At 39.8% G+C, this 20,475-nt stretch overlaps 1 protein-coding gene across 2 annotated transcripts in view; it reads right to left on the reverse strand.

The window, feature by feature from the left end:
• Positions 1-292: 292 nt before the first annotated feature.
• Positions 293-20,475, reverse strand: part of CALCR (calcitonin receptor) — a 152,351-nt gene continuing 132,168 nt past the window's right edge. For both annotated transcript variants that reach the window (XM_072764282.1, XM_072764281.1), the window contains exons 10-14: positions 16,397-16,457; positions 16,245-16,311; positions 13,670-13,888; positions 12,938-12,979; positions 293-2,342 (exon numbers count right to left, since the gene is read on the reverse strand). In XM_072764282.1, the coding sequence (XP_072620383.1) occupies positions 2,106-2,342; positions 12,938-12,979; positions 13,670-13,888; positions 16,245-16,311; positions 16,397-16,457 (626 nt within the window). In that variant the 3' untranslated portion in view covers positions 293-2,105. The remainder of the gene's footprint in view (positions 2,343-12,937; positions 12,980-13,669; positions 13,889-16,244; positions 16,312-16,396; positions 16,458-20,475) is intronic.

Raw genomic sequence — 20,475 nt, forward strand, 5'->3', positions numbered from 1 at the left:
GTTGTGTGTGGTTTTTGCATTATGAAGGGCATGAGAACTGTGCTTTGGAGTTTATAGTCTAGTTGAAGATGAAAGATTATCACACTGACAAAGACAATATTCTTGATGTTTTTGCACATGGTTTTCTAACCTATACTTTTGGATTATCTTTCCCCTTCCTGCTACCCAAACTAAATGGGATGTTAGCTGCCCATGTCTGAAGTGAAAAGATGAACATGGAATGAGCAGGAGACGAGATGAATGAATGAAAGATGAGAATATATTTCTTTAGAAAAATATGCACATATACATCTTTTTGCTTTTAACATACTCTGTATTAATTTATACATATACATAGCGTAAGCAGTTCACATCATTTTGGCACTATGTATAATTCTACGGTAAGCTGTGTTGTTTCGTCAGCCCCTACTAAAATAGCACAATAATGTCTAGAATATTTAGCAATATATTATCACATTTGTACTAGAGCTGCCTCAAATACTCTGTTTTCCATGTTTGTAAACGAAAATAGGAACACCACTACATAAACACTGTGATTGGAAAAATACCTTCTTTTCAATTCCTCCCTTACATTCAGTAAAGGAGATGTAAACCACTTTAGTATCCAAAATACATTTTCACTGAAGGAATATAATTTTCTTTGGGTGCACGAAATATGTAACCAGAACAAATCAACTTTTTGTTTTTCCACAACTACATCACCTCTGAAAGGCAGTGGCATCGACATAGATGAGACTTGAGATTTGGAGGGTTTCAATGGATCTCCTATTTAGCACAAAATCAAATGATGGTAACTCTGATGACTCTTGCAAATTCACAAATGAACTTCAGGTGCCAGTAACGAGAACTGGTTTATTTGGGGATGTTTGAAGATTTTATACTGAGGATGTAAAGAGAGACGTGGTGATATAGTATTGGGTTTTAATAAGAACCTCTACTTTTATTTGAAATGAACTGGTAGATGGTTCAACTTGTAGCAGTTACTTTTCCTCCTCCTGTTTTGCTAATAGCAGCAAACAAGAGGTCAACTACAAACTGATTTCTCATTAGCCCTACTGAATCTTCCTGGAAAAGACCGAGATCTTGTTAAGCTTTGAAGCTGGGTAGAAGGCAGTTAATGGATTTATATGGAGTCTTTTAATTATCAGTCTTAAGCAAATTTATCTTTTACTGCTAGATAGCACCCAAGGGCAAGAGGTAATCTGCTTTATAAACCTTAGAGTGATTTGCTTTATAAATCCTGGAGCTTAAGAAAGTGGAAAACTCTCTTTAAAGAGAATATTCTCTTCCACTAGAAATTATATTTTTGGCAGTTTTGTGAAAAATTTAGTGATGGATTCTTTGTGACCTCCCCTCGTATAAATGTCCGCGACTAGAGCACATTCAGCATGCAGGCCAGTTCTTCACAGCTGATGGGGCCTTTTCAGTGGACAGGACTATCCAAAGCCACACTGAGCACATGATACTAACAAACCAATTAACAAATTGGCCCATCTAATGTTTTGAGCAAATTGACTCTAAATTTCTTTTTTCATTCGAAGACAAAATTTCATTCCTGTCAAAGCCACTTGGTCTTGCAGAGGTCATATAATTTGTGTGGTTTACATTGTGTGGATGGTAAAACATCTGAGTAATATCGGAATTGATTGAAATAAAAAAATTAAAAATCAGATCCATAGCCAAATACAGAAATATTCTAATTCAAAGTCTAGAGTTAAAAAGAAAGATAGTGACCGTGATTTTAATTTTTCAAAGTTATAAATGGCTCAAGATTAACAAGGAGCACCCTGTTTCTGAACTAGGTCAATTTAATTGTGTTTTTCTTGGATACTTTGCTTGCATTACTATGACATCTGCATCTCAGTCCCGGATGAAAGATGGAGTTCACAAGGGATGCAGTGGGAGACCCCATTCCTAGACTGTCTCCCACAGCAATAGTACCAAGGATAACTTTCTCCAGGTTTACTATGGACAAATTCACTTAATAATTCTTCACAAATGATATGCTCAGCTCCTGGGAGGATGGGGATCACTTTAAACGCATGGTCGGTCTGTCTCCCAGGAAATGAAGGCTCAGTGATCACGATGCTGCATTAGCTTCACATTCAAGCGGATGACTCTTGCTCGATGATTTCCAGAGCGATGACCTCGGCACCCTCCTCGCCCAGGTTGTTGGCGGCTTCGTTCCTCGGCTCCTGATGGCAGATGTAAACCGGGATGTCCCCGGCCTCGGCGGCGGCGGCGGCGGCACTGGCCGCGGAGCGCCGGGGGTTCGGTCGCCCCCAGCGCTGGTCCCACTGGGTTTTAAACTGGGCCCACTGACGCTTCACAGTGGTTTGGACCTGGAAGAGAAAAGGGAACCTTGTTTTGGCATCAGTGTCAGCAACGACCCAAGCCAAGCTCATGGACGCAGTGCTTGGGGCTTATCCGAGGGTGAAAGAGGTCGAGTCGCAATTCTGAGCCAAAGGACCTCGCAGTACGTCCGCTCCCGTGGCAGAACGTACCATTTTGGGAGAATTGGCAAATCGGAGAAACGAGATGCTTGCCTCAGCCACCACTGGCGAGGGCGTTTCCTCCTTTGAGTAAAAGTCTCTTCTTTACCTCTTTATATCCAATGATATGAAATGTGACTTGGTTTAGACCAAATATGGTCTACATGTCATATCAGAGGAAAAGATTTTGAAAAGAGTTTTTGATCGGCTACCATCTCCAACAAGGCAGAAGCTTTCATCTAAACCTACACATTACTGGTCATGAAAAAAAAAAAAAAGTAACCCAAAGCACAGCCCCGGGTCTTGAGATCAGGGCATCGTACTGCTGATTTTCCTTTCTTCAACTAGGCTTGAGGTGGGGGTGTGCCAGACAGAACTCTGGTTAATGGAGTGCCATGATTTTAGGAATAAAATTTCCATCCTTTCCTATGGAAAAACTTCTAATATGTAAACAAACTTACCAGAACTGCTTTCTAAATATGATAAACTCTCTATTGAACACAGGAGAAGGAGAAGATGCTAACGCTGGGAAGCTCTAAATACGAAAACGGCGATGACCACAGTGGAGGAGAACCTGTACAGACAGTAATGCTGCTTGTCTAGCTCTGCTTTCTTCAGAACTGAATTCAATTTAGTTGTTAAGTGCATCTTCCCTGCCGTCTCCCAACTTCTTGCTTTTCTCTATAGCTGAACAAGACTAAAATAATTAGTATTGCTACAATATCTGCTCTACGTGTCTGAGTTTCTGTTGCTCAGTGCATGAGACAAGCTGTTATGTAAAATCTTTGCATCTGTTTATTAATACATCTTCAGTTATTTTGCTACCAAACTTGAATATAAGATCCATCCATTAAGGGGGGCATAGGAGGGGGAATTGGGAAACAGTAGGACATGAGATAAAGCATGTAACACGTTGACTGTGAAGAGCCATGTTTGCATGAATGGAAAAGAAGGTATAAATGATAGCACAGCCTATTAATGTTATAAAGCAATATGCATGATAGAAGACTGAATAATTTCTCTGGCAAATACATTTTCTGTGTATCATAGCAGGACAATTTTTCCAAATGACTATTAGTATTTGTCATATCATTTTAAATATTTTACTCAGAAAAAGGCAAAAGAGTCAGATGATTCACTGAAGACAAGAGGGTATGAAACTTGTAACTGGAGAGGTTCCTCTTCATACAGCAGAGGAGCTGTCAAGTTCAAGATGGCAAGTGGCAATCAGAGGAATTTGGTAATCTGATAATTTGGAATACTGGTAAGCTGACCATTTGGAATTACTGTGGCAACAGACTCTTGTTTTGTGTTTTTGGTTTTTTTGGAGGTGATGAGTGCATGAGTGCAGAGCAGTATCCATCTGATTTTATTTCAGAGAGACAAAGACCAATACTTTAAGTGCCATGGTCAAGCTATGTGCCATGCAGCTGAACCTTACATTGACAAAAGATGTACAGAGGACCACGGATGGCATGAAAAGCTGTAGCTGTAGCTGTAGCTGGTATTTTATTGAGGGCTTACCATGTGCCATTTTCCAAGCTCTTGATTAGTATGAACTTATATAATCCTTACAACAGCCCTCTGAGAAGGCACTACTACTGTTTCCTTCACTTTACAAAGAGGGGCAAAGGTTATGCAATGTGTCCAGGGTCTGACAATTGGAAATGTGGTGGGACCACAAGGCCAGGTGAAGCCCATGACTCCTGACCATGCCGCTTGGCCACAGCATACACTGTAGAGAGCTCATCATTAAGTTTAGAACTAAATTGAGAAATGATTTGTTTCTTGTGGTCATTGCATAGGCATTAAGTGTTTACACATATGCTCCAAAGACTGTGCTGTTTGCAGTTGAGTCCCAGTTTGTTTGCTATGTGGTTCCCCCCCCCCCCCCTTTTTCTTTCTTAGACTTTTCTCCTTTGTAAAAAGGAGATGATGACACTAATTCAGAGTTATGAGTAAGATTTACTGAGGTTATTTAAATCACCTAGTATGCTATGCTGGTGCATCCCTACTTTTTCTGTGATTCTCTCCCCATGCTGACTCCCCTCCAAGGATCTTCCAGTCAAGGTGGCTGGATTTGAGAGAGTCAAGTATCTCCCTTATGATAATCCAGAACCTGTAGGCTCCTATCTGGTCTAGTTCTTATTAGGGCTATTTACTGGTTGGAAATTGATTCATGGAAGTGTTTCCCTCCTATGGTTTTCTAAGCACATTAGTAGAAGAGGTACAAATAGAAGCTGTAATACAGCTAGAGAGGACAGGATGGATTGGAGGAATGGAAGAGGCAGAAATGAGGAAGAATGAAACAGTAAAAAAGAAAAGCAATTAGGACAGTTTATCTACATTAGGTGCTGAATAACTGAGCATTGACTAATTTGTTAACCCTCTGAGACATTTCTGTCTAGAGATCAAGACACAAAGAGAAGACAAAGTCTGAAAGATTAGGCCCATTTATTCTCTCTACTTGAAACACTGTGCTCCTTTACACACAGTGGCTTCCTGGACTCAGCTATTGCCATTCAAAACAGTAGTCGGGTGACATACTCCAAATGGGCTGAACTTGATCTGGGTTATTCTCTTCAGAAGGAGTTCAGTCCACACCCAAAAGTGACCTGAAATCTTGGTCTGATGGTTTTGTCCTTGAGCTACTTACCAAAAATGCCTCCATTTCAGCCACTAGGCCAGGCACACATAGAAGGGATTTGGGTCCTGTAAGAGCACTTAGACACTAGGCACAGAGCTGCTGTCAGTGGCGGGAGTGGAAGATTCCCATAATCCTACTGCTTTTGCCTGAGTTGGCCAATCCTCTGCCAAAGTGGTTTTAAGCCACTTATTGCCTTGACCTGAATTCTCCAAAAATTAACAAGCTGCTGGTCTCTCTCCACCAGCTATATTGTTTCTTTCCATCAGGCTCCTCTGCTCACACTGCTCCTCCTGACCGAAATGCCCCTCTCTCACCCTTCACTGTGGCCAAAACTTGTTTTTCAGGACTCAACTCTCTTTCCCCAGGAATCTTTTCTTGACCCCCCTGATCCAGAGTCAGGAGTCTCTTTTCTATGCACTTGTTGCAGTTATGTATGTTCATTATTGCTCTTATTACATTGAAATCCTTAAAAGCAAGAACCATGTCTTGTTCTTTTTATATTCCCAGAACATGTCATGCTGTTTGGCATATAGCAGTTAGTTATTCAACAAATACTTGTTGACTGATTGTCAACATCCATTCTAGAATGAACTCATAGCTCTTTCAGCCAAGAAAGTGATCACTAATGACCAAAATTAGTGCATTGGTATCCAGTGGTCCTAGGGTGGGGAACTGAAACCATCTAGAACAAACCTAATGGAGAAATTGAAATTTTCTTTCATGCAAACAGGAAACACTGGGTTTTGATATGAGACCTAGAATCACTGTTTTTTGAGAACCTGAATTCCTTCCTGAGGTGAAGTGTAAGCTATTGGATGTTAGATCATCTACAACTGTTACTAGGTCTTCTCTCATGCCATGGTAAGTGTTTTGGGGAACTGCTCTTGAACTCCAATGAGTTGCTACTTTTGGAAAGGATCAGAAGCAGGCACTTGTTACATTGTACGGGCAACCAGCTGGATAAGAAAGGAAGACTGTCATTGGGTAACATCAACCACCTTTCTGTTAATTTTCCACCAATAGGATCATTTCACCGGGTCTCAATCGATGCCAGGAAAGAAAGGACTGAGCTTTGGGTCAAGGAACTCACTCTGCCCACATTAGCCTTGTAATCTTGGGTAGGATTGTTAACCTCTCTGAGATTCCTTTTTTTTTTTTTTTTTTTTTTTTGAGATTCCTTTCTTTAATACAACTCTTCTACTTCACTTTCTGTTTGAAGTATTAAATTGTGACAATATATATCAAAGTGGCATCTAAGTTTTAAAGTACTATACAGGGAGGCTACTGTTATTATTGCTATTATTGTACTGTTATTATGGCAGGATGTTGACCTCAAGTCTTCAGACTAAAATGAAACTCTTCTGTCATATTCTTTTTTTGGGGGGGTGGTGCTAAGAAAATAAAAAGACCTCTCAATGACACACATAGTTTCTGATCTCACACATTCCAAACTAGGTCTCCAAAGAGTGCTCTATGGCCCAAGCTTGCTACTTCCTGGATTTCCTTTGGATTTCTGTACAAGATATTTTTCTGTCGGGACTACCCAAGAGATGGCATGGTTTTGTTTGGGTTGTATTGTCTATTAAATGTAGGTCTTTAAATGCTTTAAATACCAGGTTTATAATCTAGGAACCATAAAATGCCCAGTTGAGGAATTAGAAATATACTGCTTCAGCATATTTTTGGAAAAGCGATATCTCCACACAAAGGGAATTGATAGTTTCCGTGGATTCAGCATCTCTCAAATACCAACACTGTCTTTATAGATAAAATTTACACAGATATTTAGAGGTATCCAAAGTACACAGTATAAGTTTAGAGTGACTTTGTAAAAGTGCCCAGCAGACCAAAAACAAAAAACAAAAAACAAAAAACAAAAAACAAAACAAAGCAGTCTTTGTTTTTCTTCACCTGTTCTTTCAAAATAATCCCCATTGGAGTATCTATGCATATTAATGAAGTACCCTGCCCAGCAGGAGGCCAAAGGATTTGAGGCCTATTTTATGTTTTTAATATTATTATTACAGAAATGTTCATAGTTCTATAATTGCATTCCTGAATTATAATCTATTCTTTTGTGTGGAGATGGCAATCTGCTTCAATTTGTAAACCACACATATAAGAATAGGCCCTTAGCAGGATGTAAAAGACACTTGAATAATTATAGTTTAATAGGGCAATTATCTCCTACAATACCACAGGTTGAGCTTGATGCTGCTTTGATCACAAGAATAAGGGCAATGGATCTGTTTGAAAACAAACAAACAAACAAACCAGGAAGACTTTTCATTGCTCTTGAAAAGCATCAGAAATGTTAGGAGTTTCCAATGTGATAAATATAATATACAAAGTTTTGAATTATATAGATTCATCACTCATTATAAAAGCAATTAACACAGACCACTTTACATTTTCCCTAATTATATCAATTTATTTATTGCCAACTTTAAAAATAGAGCCCTGGTCTGATGGTTTGAAGACATAATTTACACCTGGCTATATTATTAACCATCTATATAAGGTTGTTATATTTGGGCCTCAGTTTCTACATTTGTGTAAAAGAAAATCAGACCGGAATCTCCATGGTTAGACTTGAATGCTTTTATCTTTGGCCTTTGTTTTCCTGAAGTTCAGTACAAGCACCAGCATTACAGCTGAATGGAAGGTGGGATTTATCTCTAGGAGTTTTGATTAAACACATACCAAGATTTTCAGATCTGCTCCCTCATACCTTCACTTGTTTTTTTTTTTTTTTTTTTTTTTTTTTTTTTTTTAAATTTTTATTTATTTATGATAGTCACACAGAGAGAGAGAGGCAGAGGGAGAAGCAGGATCCATGCACCAGGAGCCCGATGTGGGATTCGATCCCGGGTCTCCAGGATCGCGCCCTGGGCCCGAGGCAGGCACTAAACCGCTGCGCCACCCAGGGATCCCATACCTTCACTTGTTGATGCCATAACTCAACAGACCTGCTGCAATCTAAATGTAAGATGAAAAATTATGAGTTTTAAAAACACTAGGAAGTATGCTTTAAATGCTTTTATATGACTTTTTGAAACTGGATCCCTATTAGATACTGAAGGGGATACTTCTGAATATTATTTATAAAGTTGTTACTGATATGTTTTTCACCCTTTTGGAGCATTGTCTTTACTGGTCTTTATCTTACAGAGTTTACATGCTCTACAGTTGGAGGTAATTGGGTACTTCATGATTGTAAGATCAAGACTTTCTAATTCCCTTTTACTATCTACTCTCCTGTGTTTGTAGAAGCTTTCCTGTTCTGGAAGACAACAATTGATAAATACCATCTACAATAAGGTTAATATTTTTGAAAATATTTATTGTATTTCCTAAATAAATTCCCCCGCAACTCCCTTATTCATTAAGTCAAGGTCATTCATTGCTTGAAGAACAAATTAGATTTTGTCTAGAGTAGGTTCTCAAAGTGTGTTCTCTGATCAGCAGCAGCATCATCAGCTGGAAACCTCTTAGAAATCCAAATTTTCAGGCCCCATCCCTGTCCTACTGAATAGGAAACTCTCCTGGTAGGGGCCAAGCACTCTTGTTTTAACAAACTTTCCAGGTGATCCTGAGAAGCACCTAAGTTTGAGAATATAGGTGTAGAGCAAATTATTGCTTAGCTTTAAGTCTCAAAGCTGACATTCTTGACCCTCTAGAAAAATAACAGCTGCAAAAACCAGGTTTTATTGAATAAGAGAAAGAATTTTCTTAATAGAAAAGCTTATCTTTGCATATGAAGTGAAAACCATACTACTCTGAAAATAGGATTTTACTAAAAGCTATAGTATAGAGAACATGCAGGATATGGCATAAGGAGAGTCCCCTGCAAAGAGGAAGGAGAAGTGGTGAGTACAAAGTCCTTCCAATCCTAAGAGGAAGAGAAGAGAGAGATACAGAGACCAATGACCTTGCATCTCCCCTTCATGGTGGAAATACCTGGGGAAGTGGAGAGAAGAAAGAAGGCAGTAGTAATAGAAACACCTCAGGATAGCAAGTCTTTTTTGATTCAGAGAGTACAGGTCTAGAAATTGATAAGCCATACAAAGAAGTCACACATTTGGCTTGGAATCATAACCAACTTGGTGCCCGAGCGGTGGAGTGGGAATGGCTATGACATGGGTTAAAGAGAGATTCACAGTGTGAAGAAAGGAGGCTGACTCTCGGGCTCCTTGGGTGGCTTAGAAGAGAGAACTGGTGCATAGCATTAGCTATCTGGACATAGGGTGGGACACCTGGGTGGCTCAGCAGTTAAAACATCTGCCATCAGCCCAGGGCATGATCCTGGAGTCCTGGAATCGAGTCCTAGGATCGGGCTCCCTGCAGGGAGCCTGCTTCTCCCTCTGCCTCTGTCTCTGTCTCTCTCTCTGTTTTTCACAGATAAATAAATAAAATCTTTAAAAAAAAAAAGGATAGGGCGGGGGGTCGGGATCTCTGGGTGGCTCAGTGGTTTAGTGCCTGCCTTTGGCCTGGGGTATGATCCTGGAGTCCCAGGATCAAGTCCCACGTCGGGCTCCCTGCATGGAGCCTGCTTATCCCTCTGCCTGTGTCTCTGCCTCTCTCTCTCTCTCTGTTTCTCTCATGAATGAATAAAGAAAATTTTTTTTTAAAAGGATAGGGCAGGGGCCTGGTCAAGGAGGCTACACAGTAAAAAGATCTCTGGGGCCCTCAGAAGAGAGGGGAGCCACCTTGGGTTCCCAAAGGGGCTACCAGCCGCACATCTGGACAAAGGCTTTGGAACTAAATATTTTCTAGAAAGAGACTGCTGTCTCTTAGAATCTGGTGGGATGGGCTCTTTAAAGCAAGATAAGTTACAATGAAGAAAAATAGTTGTAGTTTCCATACACTCCAATCTGTTACTGTTAACTTGAGATCCTTCTGATCATGCTCCTTTGGTCTACAAATGATTTTATCTTATCCACAATGCACAGACAATCGCAGGAAACATGAAACAGGGAGAACATGCACGGTGTTGTCGGTGCTCACTCAAGTTTTAAACTGCGGCTTGGAAACCCTCGGCATCTTTCTAGCTGTCACCATCTTTTTGAAGTCCTTTAGATACTTAATAATTTACTGAAAGGCTTCCAGTGTTCACACTCTTGGAAGATTTGTAGGAACTATGTGATCCCTAAACATCCTCTCCTTGTGGCTTCCTGGTTCCTTCTGCTGTAATTCTCCAAATTTCTTCCCTGCTTCTAGTCTATCTGTCCACTATGTGACCCATTTCCACAATAGGAATCACTGAAAACAAACGGATAAAAAATAAAAATGAAAACTTCATCTTCACTGTCTAACTGACATCGCGGCCTCCTAGATCTCTGCTAAAACTCAGTGTGCTGCTGGGCACAGCCCAGTCACAGCTCTGTGGCAGCTGCAGCTGCAGGAACCTCCTGCAGGTGCGAGTGCCCTGCTGGCTTACGGGGTAAGCCAGGGACTCCCAGGAGGCCCAGCAGAGAGCCACATGCCTCAGATGCATGGGGCTGTGATGTGACATTTGGCACAGTATGCAATTTCTAGCTTATTAGAAATGTCACACTTGTAGCTTCCCCCCGTAACAGAATCTTAATTAAAATGGAGATGGTTTCTTTACTTCGAAAAGCAGAGATAACATACTCAAATGAACTCGAAACATTCAATTGTTAGGAGTACTTCCTGGCTTGCTTTCTGTGCCTGACACTTCAAAGACAGCCTCATGGTTAAAACACAGTAAGTGCTGAGGTATTTTTGCAAATGCATGCGGTCCTCCCATGTTTTCAAGGTATGCCCCTCCTGAAACTGATTTTTATATTAGCCCTATATAGATATTGCTTTAGGTGGAAACATCTATTTGTGTGGCACCTGAAACAACCCAAAAGAGAGAGATACATGTTCACGGAAACGGATATGCAGACAGGATGCCCTAAGCCCTATTTATTTATTGGTGTTTGCTGATCTTAAAACAAACAAACAAAAAAACCAAAGAGACACTAACAGCTGGCAGCAGAAGGATGTCTTTTCATTTCTGTCCCAGGCCTTCAGTCTATGCCCTAGTGCTAGTGAATGCACAATGTATTTCTGCTGAATGAAGGAATGAGTTTATGGATGAGTTTATGGATGAATGGATGAAGGGAGGGATAAAATTATAAAGGAGAAGGAGAATGACAGAAATCTTGCAATGCAATGTCAAGGTGGGAGATAAGTAACAGGTTATAGAACAAAATATTATAGGTGCTCACTGTTTAACTGAAGAAATAAAGAACAGAGAATCAATTGAATATCAATTAATTCTGGTTAGAAAACCTTTTAAATTATAACAGGAAAATAAAATGTTTGTTGATGTCTTAACCAAATGTTATTTTCCTTGTTATAGAATTATTCTTAAGGGGCACCTGGGTGGCTCAATTGGTTAAGTGTCTGCCTTCAGCTCAGATTATGACCCAGGGTCCTGGGACTGAGCCCTGAGTCAGGTTCCCTGTTCAGCTCCCCCTGCCCTCACCCCGAATCCTTTTCTCTCAAATAAATAAAAAGAATTATTCTTAAGAGGAATCAATGTAAAATTATAAAAATTAACTGTACATTACAATTTATATGGTATATAACTAGAGTATGTATACTTACAAAGCTCCAGGAAGGAATCATAGATATATTATAGTGCAGTGGAAGATTTAGTTCATTTAATTAAGAATCAGGAAATTTGGATTCTAGTCCTGGTTATATAACTATGATTGTGACATTGTGCAAGTCATATGTTCTTCTGGAGTATAGATTTCTCACCTGAAAAATGAGGGATTATCAACCATGTTTCTTGAAGCCCTGGATATTCTTTGGTACAAATTTAAACAGCCCCACTTGTTTTTTTAATTCAAGTATAATTAACATGTATGTTACAAATGGTAAGATTTCATTTTTTGTGGCTGAATAATATTCCATTGTGTGAATATACCAGATCTTCTTTATCCATCCATCCATTAGTGGACACACTTAGGTTGCTTCCACATCTTAGCTAGCTGCTATACACATAGGAGTGCATATATCTCTTTGAATTAGTATTTTCATTTTCTTGGGGTTAATATCTTGTAGTAGAATTACTAGATCATATGATATTTCTATTTTTAATTTTCCAAGGAGCCTCCATACTGTTTTCCATAGGGGCTGTACCAGTTTGCATTCCCAGCAACAGTAAGCAGCTCCATTTTTATGCTTTACAGTTGGGGTCTTAGGCAAGAAGTTTCCATAAGAAGAAATGGAACTCTGGCTAAAACGCCCTGACAATACTGGCTGTATGGATCCCTAGATTTTACTGATCTAAATATTCAGATAATACATTAATTATTTGAGAATCCTTTTTGGTTCTTAACTTCAGGAGGATTTTCAAAATGTTGAATAAGTGGTATGACACCAGGGAAAGAAAGCAGTGAACCAGTTCATACTGGCTGGATATTGGCTCTGCCCTGGTGAGGAGTGGGTCTTCCAAAGAGATGACAGCATGACTTCCAGAACAGCTTTCACTGTTGCTGCTCAAGGAAATGACCAGCTTAACATGCCATCCAAGGAAATCAGAACTTAGCTGCCTGTGTGGATAACATCTGCAATTGTACCACAGAAACAATCGTCCCATTGACTGGATACGATTCAGCTTGAAATAGTGAAAAAAATACATGATCCTGCATGTCATGAAACCCTGTGAGGTCAACTGCAGAAGTAAGAGCAAATGAAGTGTGCACAGAGGCCCTTTGGGAACTGTAAAGTTTTGGCTTTGTATCAATGAGTGATGGTGTTATGTGAAATGCATGCCTACCTCATTGTTGCAGAAGCAGTAAATCACGGCGACGAAGAATCCCTAAAGAGAGGAGGAAAAAGAGAATTGAAGTTATTTTTGTGTACATTATGTTGTTTAGGAATCTATATAAAGAGACAGCCTGGAGAGGAACATGTCACTATTGCAATAGCAAGTCAAGGCTCGATGAAAGACAATTACTAGTGCACTCATATTCAGTGCTTTACTATAAGAATATTCTAGTTTAAGATGGACATGGCTTCCAGCTTGGGGTCCAGTGGAGGCATTTCATACTGATAGAAACATCTGCTTCTCTGCCCTGTGTTTTCATGGCATTTATGACTATGATGATAGCAATCCAGGTTGGGAAACTGATTGGCATTGGTTATGTTGATCTTCAAAACTCCCCTTAATGAAGGGAAAATGTGGCCCTCAAAATCCTGGCGAGGGGAGGGAAAAGCCGAAAGGACAGTGGGAATAGAAGTTCTGTCCTCAGGACTCAGGACTGTGCTGTGGGTCCATCCTCGGTCAAACATTTGTCCTCAGAAAGATGTGTTCTCAAAGTTCATATTCCCTTCGTTTCCTTCCCCAGTTTTGAAATTCAAAAAAAAGGGGGGAGGGGAACTGGCAGTGAGAAGGAGACCCTTCCAGGTTACATCTACCTTCGAATCACAGATGAGCCTTAGAAAATGGCTCACCCTACATTAACCTGCTGAGTAAGTAGTTGAATAAATAAACCTCTGGTTTATTTACCTGGAAATGAATCAGAGAGTGCATCAGGTAATCGTATATCTTCCCAAGCATCTTGTTCGAAGGCCTCCAGGGAAAGACGACAAACTGGATCCCCAGCAGGGGCACCAGGATCAGAGTGGCCCTCACCGCCTTCAGGTACATGTGGGATTCGGCTTCCTGGGTTTCCCTCATTTTGCTCACAAGCACGCGGACGATGTTGAGCAGGAAGAAGAAATTGACCTGCAAAGACATGAGCTTATGAGGGAATCATCCAGGTGGGAATGACTTAAGGACGCCCGCTTTCCTCAGTTCCTGTTAGTCTAGTTCTGGGAGCAGATGTCACCTCTGCAGGTCAAGAGAGATGACCTGTCAGGTGGTGTAATTCTCTCAGCATTGCCAGGTGCATCCATATAACAAAAGACTTGTCAGACCTGAATTCACATTTCCTTTTTTTTTTTTTTCTGTCCAAATGATAAAATATTTTTTTTCCTGTAGCGGTAAATAGATTAGGTGCAATTCTAATGAGAGCGGTTTTTTCTTTGATTTTTATGATTTTTACAAAGGAGAGTCATAAATGACACTTTTAGATCTTGCTTTCTGGTCATTTCATTACAAGGGTTATTCCTCTTAGGCAGGACTACATCACTGAAAGTGAAATGCAGACCAAAAAAATGTTATCTGTAAAGTTGATGTAGTGGAGACAGATAACCCAGCCTTCTTCTTTGTAACATTTTTTGAGGGAAATAACTTCATTGAGGTATAAGGCTCATTCAGTAAAATGGAGATTTTAAGTTTATATTCAAGAAGCTTACAGAAATGTATGTGTCTCTGTAACAACCACTCCAAATAAGCAAAGAGCATTTTCATTACCCCAGAAAGTTCTCTTCTGTTCCTTTGCAGTCAACCACCCTCTCCCCTCCACCTCAAGCAACCGCTAATTACATAGTACATACTCTTTTGTGTCTGGCTTCTTTGATTTGACATATTATCTGTGAAATTCATCCATGTTGTATATATTAGCATGTCATTCATCTTTATTGCTGAGTAGTACTCCCTTACATGGATAACACACCGTATTTGTTTATTCATTCTATTGTTGATGGAAATTGGCATGGTTGCCACAATTTGACTATTGTGAATCAATATGCTATGAATATTTGTATACAAGTCTTTGTGTGGACATATGTTTTAATTTCTCTTGAATAAGTGCCCAGGAGTAGATTGCCTGTTGACATGGCAAGCATATATTTAACTTTGTAAGAGGCTGCCAAACTGTCTTCCAAAGAGGTGGCTTCATTTTATGTTCCCTCCAGCTCTAGTTGAGAATTCCAGTTGTTCTCTACCCTTGCCAACACTTGGGATGGTCACACTTTTTAATATTAGCCATTCTGGTGCGTCCCAAACTATTTTCGGCTGTGAAGATTCGTTTTGAAACCGGAGTTGTTTTTAAAATTTAATGGATGATTTATTTTTAAATGATTAGAATGATTTTTCTACCTGGAATAGAAGGAAACATTGTTGCCCAAAAAAATTCAAGAAAGGAAAGAGACCTTTAGTAATTACTAAACTCTTATGAGGTATTGGCAATATTCAAGACCCACATCAGCGGGTCCTGGTGAGGACAGTCGGGTGGTAAGTTTGTCACTGCTCTGGAGGAGAGCAAAAGAAATGGACTTTACTCTGGAGAGATTGGGGCAGTGGGAAGTCAGGCTGGATGATATACTTCAGTTGGTTGTTTACTAATGGATATTTCTTCCAAATATGAGCAGAACATGGTTTATGACTCAGATTGTTTTTATTTTTCTCATTCCTACCCACCTTTGAGGTTAGTGGGCCAAATAATGTCTAAATATTAAATGTGATAGTTGTGATGCTGGCCAGCACATAGTAAACCTTAGGTAAAAACAAAGAGCTTGGAGATAGATGCAGATGGTCATATTTTACCCTACTTTTCACTAGTCACATGATTTGGGGTGAGTTAGTTCTTGTGTTTTTGGGTCTAGTTTTCCCAGTGAGTAAAAGTAGTCCTGATGTATCTCCTTTGAAGTGCTGCTGTTAGGAACAGCCTGGCAATGTATGTGAAGTGCCTGAAATACTTTTAAGTGCATGCTCAGTGGCAGGTCTGACAACAGCTCACACACCAAAGAAGAAATGAAAGATCATTTTGTTTGGGAAAAAAAAAAAAAACAACAGGGAAAAGGGGGCAGAGGGATTGTGTGGTTTTTCACTTTCTTTAGCAGTAACATCTTCTTACCATTCTTCAGCCCCTTGGTCTCTACCTTTAGTGAGGAGCATTTTGGTATAGCGTTGGTTAAGGAAAGCTATATTTTAGTTATGGTGGGTGTAGAAATGAACTTATGCCCCTTCCCCAACTGTATTAAATAAAAATTATTTTTTAATTTGAAGATCCTCAAATTGAATTGTTACAGATTATCTCATTATAGATTACCATTACATTAGTCTAATTTTGAAGTTATGATACATAGGCTACCCAGAGCCATCTTTACAGAGATCTTCACAAAAAGATAACACTTAATAATGGATTTAAAAGCAATTCTCAACAACAACAGCAAAATAAATAAAAAACAATTCTCACCACCAGTGCTGCCATGACGGGGCCATGGATGATGTACAGCAAATGGGTTTCCACACTCAGCCAGCAGCTGAAAAAAAAAAGAGGGAAGGGACATAAATATAAGTGCATTTTATTTGCAAATATGTTCACTTAAAAACCACCAAAATACTTACTTGTCATTGAAGTACAGCGCCCTAGTAATCGCATGGATAGTGGTTGGCACCAGCGGGAACCCTAAAAATGTAAAAAAAAACAGAAATCACACCTGATTTTTTGGGCAGAAGCTGCAACTATGATTGCATGGAAAATGGTAGTTTATTTTCAAAAATAGTGGCAAGTTTTAATATCTCTGTCAAAATACTTCCCTGATTTTTACACCAACTAGTTTTGGTCAAACCAAGTAAAAATGCTCTTGATTCTGTCTGTGGTGATGATGATGATGATGATGACAACAAGACGACTATTAGTTGAGACCAGAAAGCTCTTCACTTCATGTGGACTGGACTTTAGTGGGGTCATCATGGAGGGAAGTGACCCCACATCTAATTTAATAGGGCCAGTAATGAAATGCTTGACCTGAGGGTATTTTGAGTTAGACTCTTTACCCAAAACATAATTATATTTTATTCATAGAGGTTCTAACATATCATTTGCCCACTTGGGTTTTAGAAATGGAAATTTGAAAAAAAAAAAGAAATGGAAATTTGTTCTCTGGATTTATTCTGAAACATACATTTTAGAATTAGACAGAAGGAGCATATGAAGATCTCACTCCCGCCTCATCATTTCATGGAGAGGAAGACGTGTTTCTTAATGTACAGAGGAGCACAGACCCTGTATCTACTAATTCCTGTGCTTGTTGCCTTGCTCTAGGCATGAAGCCTCTTTTTATGCAGTTTGTTTTCCCCTTCCTCTTCTTCCTATCCTCCAAGCTCCAAGAGCCATAACAGCCCTTCCTTTCACTGGTTAGTAAGGGTAAAAATAATCCCTTCTCGGTAGGATTCCTTTTTTTTTTTTTTTTAAGGGGGACTAGTTACATTCTATGTGTTTTTTGCAAAAGTCCATGAGGGGTTTTTCCTTCTTTGATTTATAACAAGAGGAGAATCAGCAAGGCAAAGAATCAATCCGGAGAGGGTTGTAAAATACATGATTTTTTCTGAGAACTAAACTTCACTATTTGAAGTTGCTTCGATTTGAGAGAAGTCAACTAGTAAGTGGCTCCGTGCAGATTTGTAAGGGAACAACTACCAGAAGAAGATTCTTTTATTTTGTTGGGGAGAATTGCACTGCTAGATACTTTTTTTTCCCAGAGGGTGATGTTCATAATGTCTCTTATAATTTTTAGGATCTGTTCCAGATCCCGGAGTGGGTAATAGTATTCACAGCTGAAATGAATGGATGGAATGTACACCACCTGCAAACAAAGGTAGGTCTTAGGAAGTAGCTTTCTTGGGCTAAATCTTCTGCTGTCTCACTTTCAGACTCTTTTAAAAGCACAGGTTATGCCTTATTTCATGCGCTGTAAAATTTAGGACCTATCATACTTTTTAGGTATGAAAATAATTTCAAAAGCACAATAAAACTATTATCCAGTGGAAATTTCTTCTTCTCTGCTCCATTACATTCTTTAAAGATCCTGTGACACTATTTTTCTTGAGGAGTTATTTCAGTTGTACTTTTACTTGTTTTCTTTCCATCCAAAGATCATGCTTGCCTAAAATGCTAAGACAGAACTGTTGGTTTAAAATGCATCATTGTGGGGTGCCTGCGTGGCTCAGATGGCTAAGCATCTGCCTTCCATTCAGGTCATGATACCAGAACCCTGGGATCGAGTCCCACGTTGGGCTCCCAGTGCAGCAGGGAGTCTGCTTTTCCTTCTCCCTCTGCCTCTCCCCCTGCTTGTGTGCATGCTCTCTCTTAAATGAATAAATCAAAATCTTAAAAACTATACATCATCATGGTTGTTTCTTAGTTTTGTTCTCAGAGATGGTAAAGAGTTTAGTAGAATTTTGGGGCGTGCACATGTACATATGCACATGCCTCTGTGCGTAGAAGTAGAGAAAGATAGATTTAGGTTTGGCATGCTAAAAATAATTACCTTTAGGACTGTATTGGTTGACTATCTGTCTTTCCAAACATCTATTTAGGGGGAAGTACAAATCCTCACTCCTTTAAATTTATGATTCCACTTACCTTACTGAGGGCAATGTTCCTTGGGATCTCACTTCAATCATTCTGATAAAGTTTTAAGTATTTTCTGATTAAGAAAGGTTAAGGTATCCCATAAATATTTTTCCTTATTTTTATTACCTTCTTTTTGATACAGCTAAACATCTTGTTCCTTTTTCCCTTTGAATTATTTTTGCGTGTTAAGCAGATATCTTCATTGAGCTATCTATGATGATAGCAAAAGTTCTATAACTAATTCACAATGCATCAGAATGGAAAGAGTGGTTATAAATTGTTCCTTCCAGGGTGCCCTCATCTTTGCTGAATGTCACAGGCAGGAAGAAATTTATAGCCTTTTTTATTCCATGGAAAATTTTCTGAGTATGGCAGATAGATGTTTTTGAATAGTCAAAACCAGTGTAAGAAATATGCCATAATTTTTAAGAGAAGCAAATAAAATACACCAGTAAGAAATGCGGGGTGTGTGTGTGTGTGTGTGTGTGTGTGTGTGTCACATCAGGGGTGGGATGTTATTTCTAGGTCCTCAGTTGGAAGGCATCTGACCAATACCCATCATTAGCATTGTGATGATCAGAATTACTGTTGAGGGACATGAAACTGTATTCAGTTGACTCCTGGTACGATTAGCTTTGGAAGGCTAGAAATCTCTGACAAGGTGTGTATGAGGCTGAAAAGGTCAGGGAAAGGTAAGATCAGCCTCTTGTGGAAGGCTGCAGCTAAAAGAAAAAAAATAATAAAAGGCCATTTTGATCTTTGCATTCTGACCTGATTGAGGACAGGGAAGAGCAAAGGAACCTAGCACTGGATGTGAAATTGGCAGGATAGTTACAAGCCTGCTTTCTAAACTTGCTGGATGGTTAAGGTAACAGAATGAGGGGACCAAGGGGGAATAGTGGTGAGGTGGTTTGGAGTGTATTCTAGATGAGCAGTCTAGTTCACAGAGACCCCTCTCCCATTTTTTTTTTGATGGGTCATCCATCTCCAGACATGTTTGCACTATGTGATAATATCCCTCTCAAAGTCCTTGGCCATGATTCACTGAACCATGGCTAGCCCCCTGACTTCAGTTAGACCAAACAGATTCTCTTGTCCTGGCTATTTAGAATTGGGACTTAAAGACAAGCATCTAGTGTTTCCATGCACCTTGAAAAGAAAAACGTGAGCTCAGGAAAATTTAGGGTAGCTTGTATTGACCATTAGGATTTGGGGAGCAGAGACCCTGTGATCTATGGTCTGTAGAGAAAAAGAAGGGTTAAAACAGATACGTAGAAGAGAAAACAAAAACAAGACAGAGACAAAAGACAGAGGGAGAGTGCTCCCAGCTTTCTAGTCCCAGGGTACAGCCCTGTAGTAGCCTTAGAGCTGTTTCAGCCCTTGACTTCATGAGATAGTCTAGATTTTGATAATTTCTCTCTTTTTGTTTAAATTAGAAAATCTTGTTCTCTGCTAATTGCAACCAAAGAGACACAGCATCATCAGTTCATCGATGACACACCCCAAATATTTGCTGCACTAACCCACTATTATAGATTGTCCTATTGGCTTTCGGTCATGTGTTTTGTTAACATCCATATATACTTGTTATATATGGAACAGATATTGCATAGGGCCAGTCCTGGTGTAGATTGTGGAAGACTTTAGGTCACTTACATGACTTCCCAGACATATTTCCATACAGTTGGTGACAATGCCTGTTGAGTAGGGGTTTAAATACAAAGGTTGAAGTTTTTAGAAAGCCCCTGGATTATCTTGTCTCCTCATTCAATATTTTCAGAAGCTTTGCAAAATCTTCATTAAAGAGGAGGCTTAATTGAGGGCAATCCACAGCTTCTGCTCCAAGGGCCAAAGTCACCCCGTCAGTGGAGAATAAGGCAAGCCTTTTGCTCTACAGTCAAGATCCTCCGGGGATCCCTGGGTGGCGCAGCGGTTTGGCGCCTGCCTTTGGCCCAGAGTGCGATCCTGGAGACCCAGGATCGAATCCCACGTCAGGCTCCCGGTGCATGGAGCCTGCTTCTCCCTCTGCCTGTGTCTCTGCCTCTCTCTCTCTCTCTGTGTGACTATC

The sequence above is a fragment of the Vulpes vulpes genome, chromosome 7, assembly GCF_048418805.1.
Source record: "Vulpes vulpes isolate BD-2025 chromosome 7, VulVul3, whole genome shotgun sequence".
NCBI lineage: Eukaryota > Metazoa > Chordata > Mammalia > Carnivora > Canidae > Vulpes > Vulpes vulpes.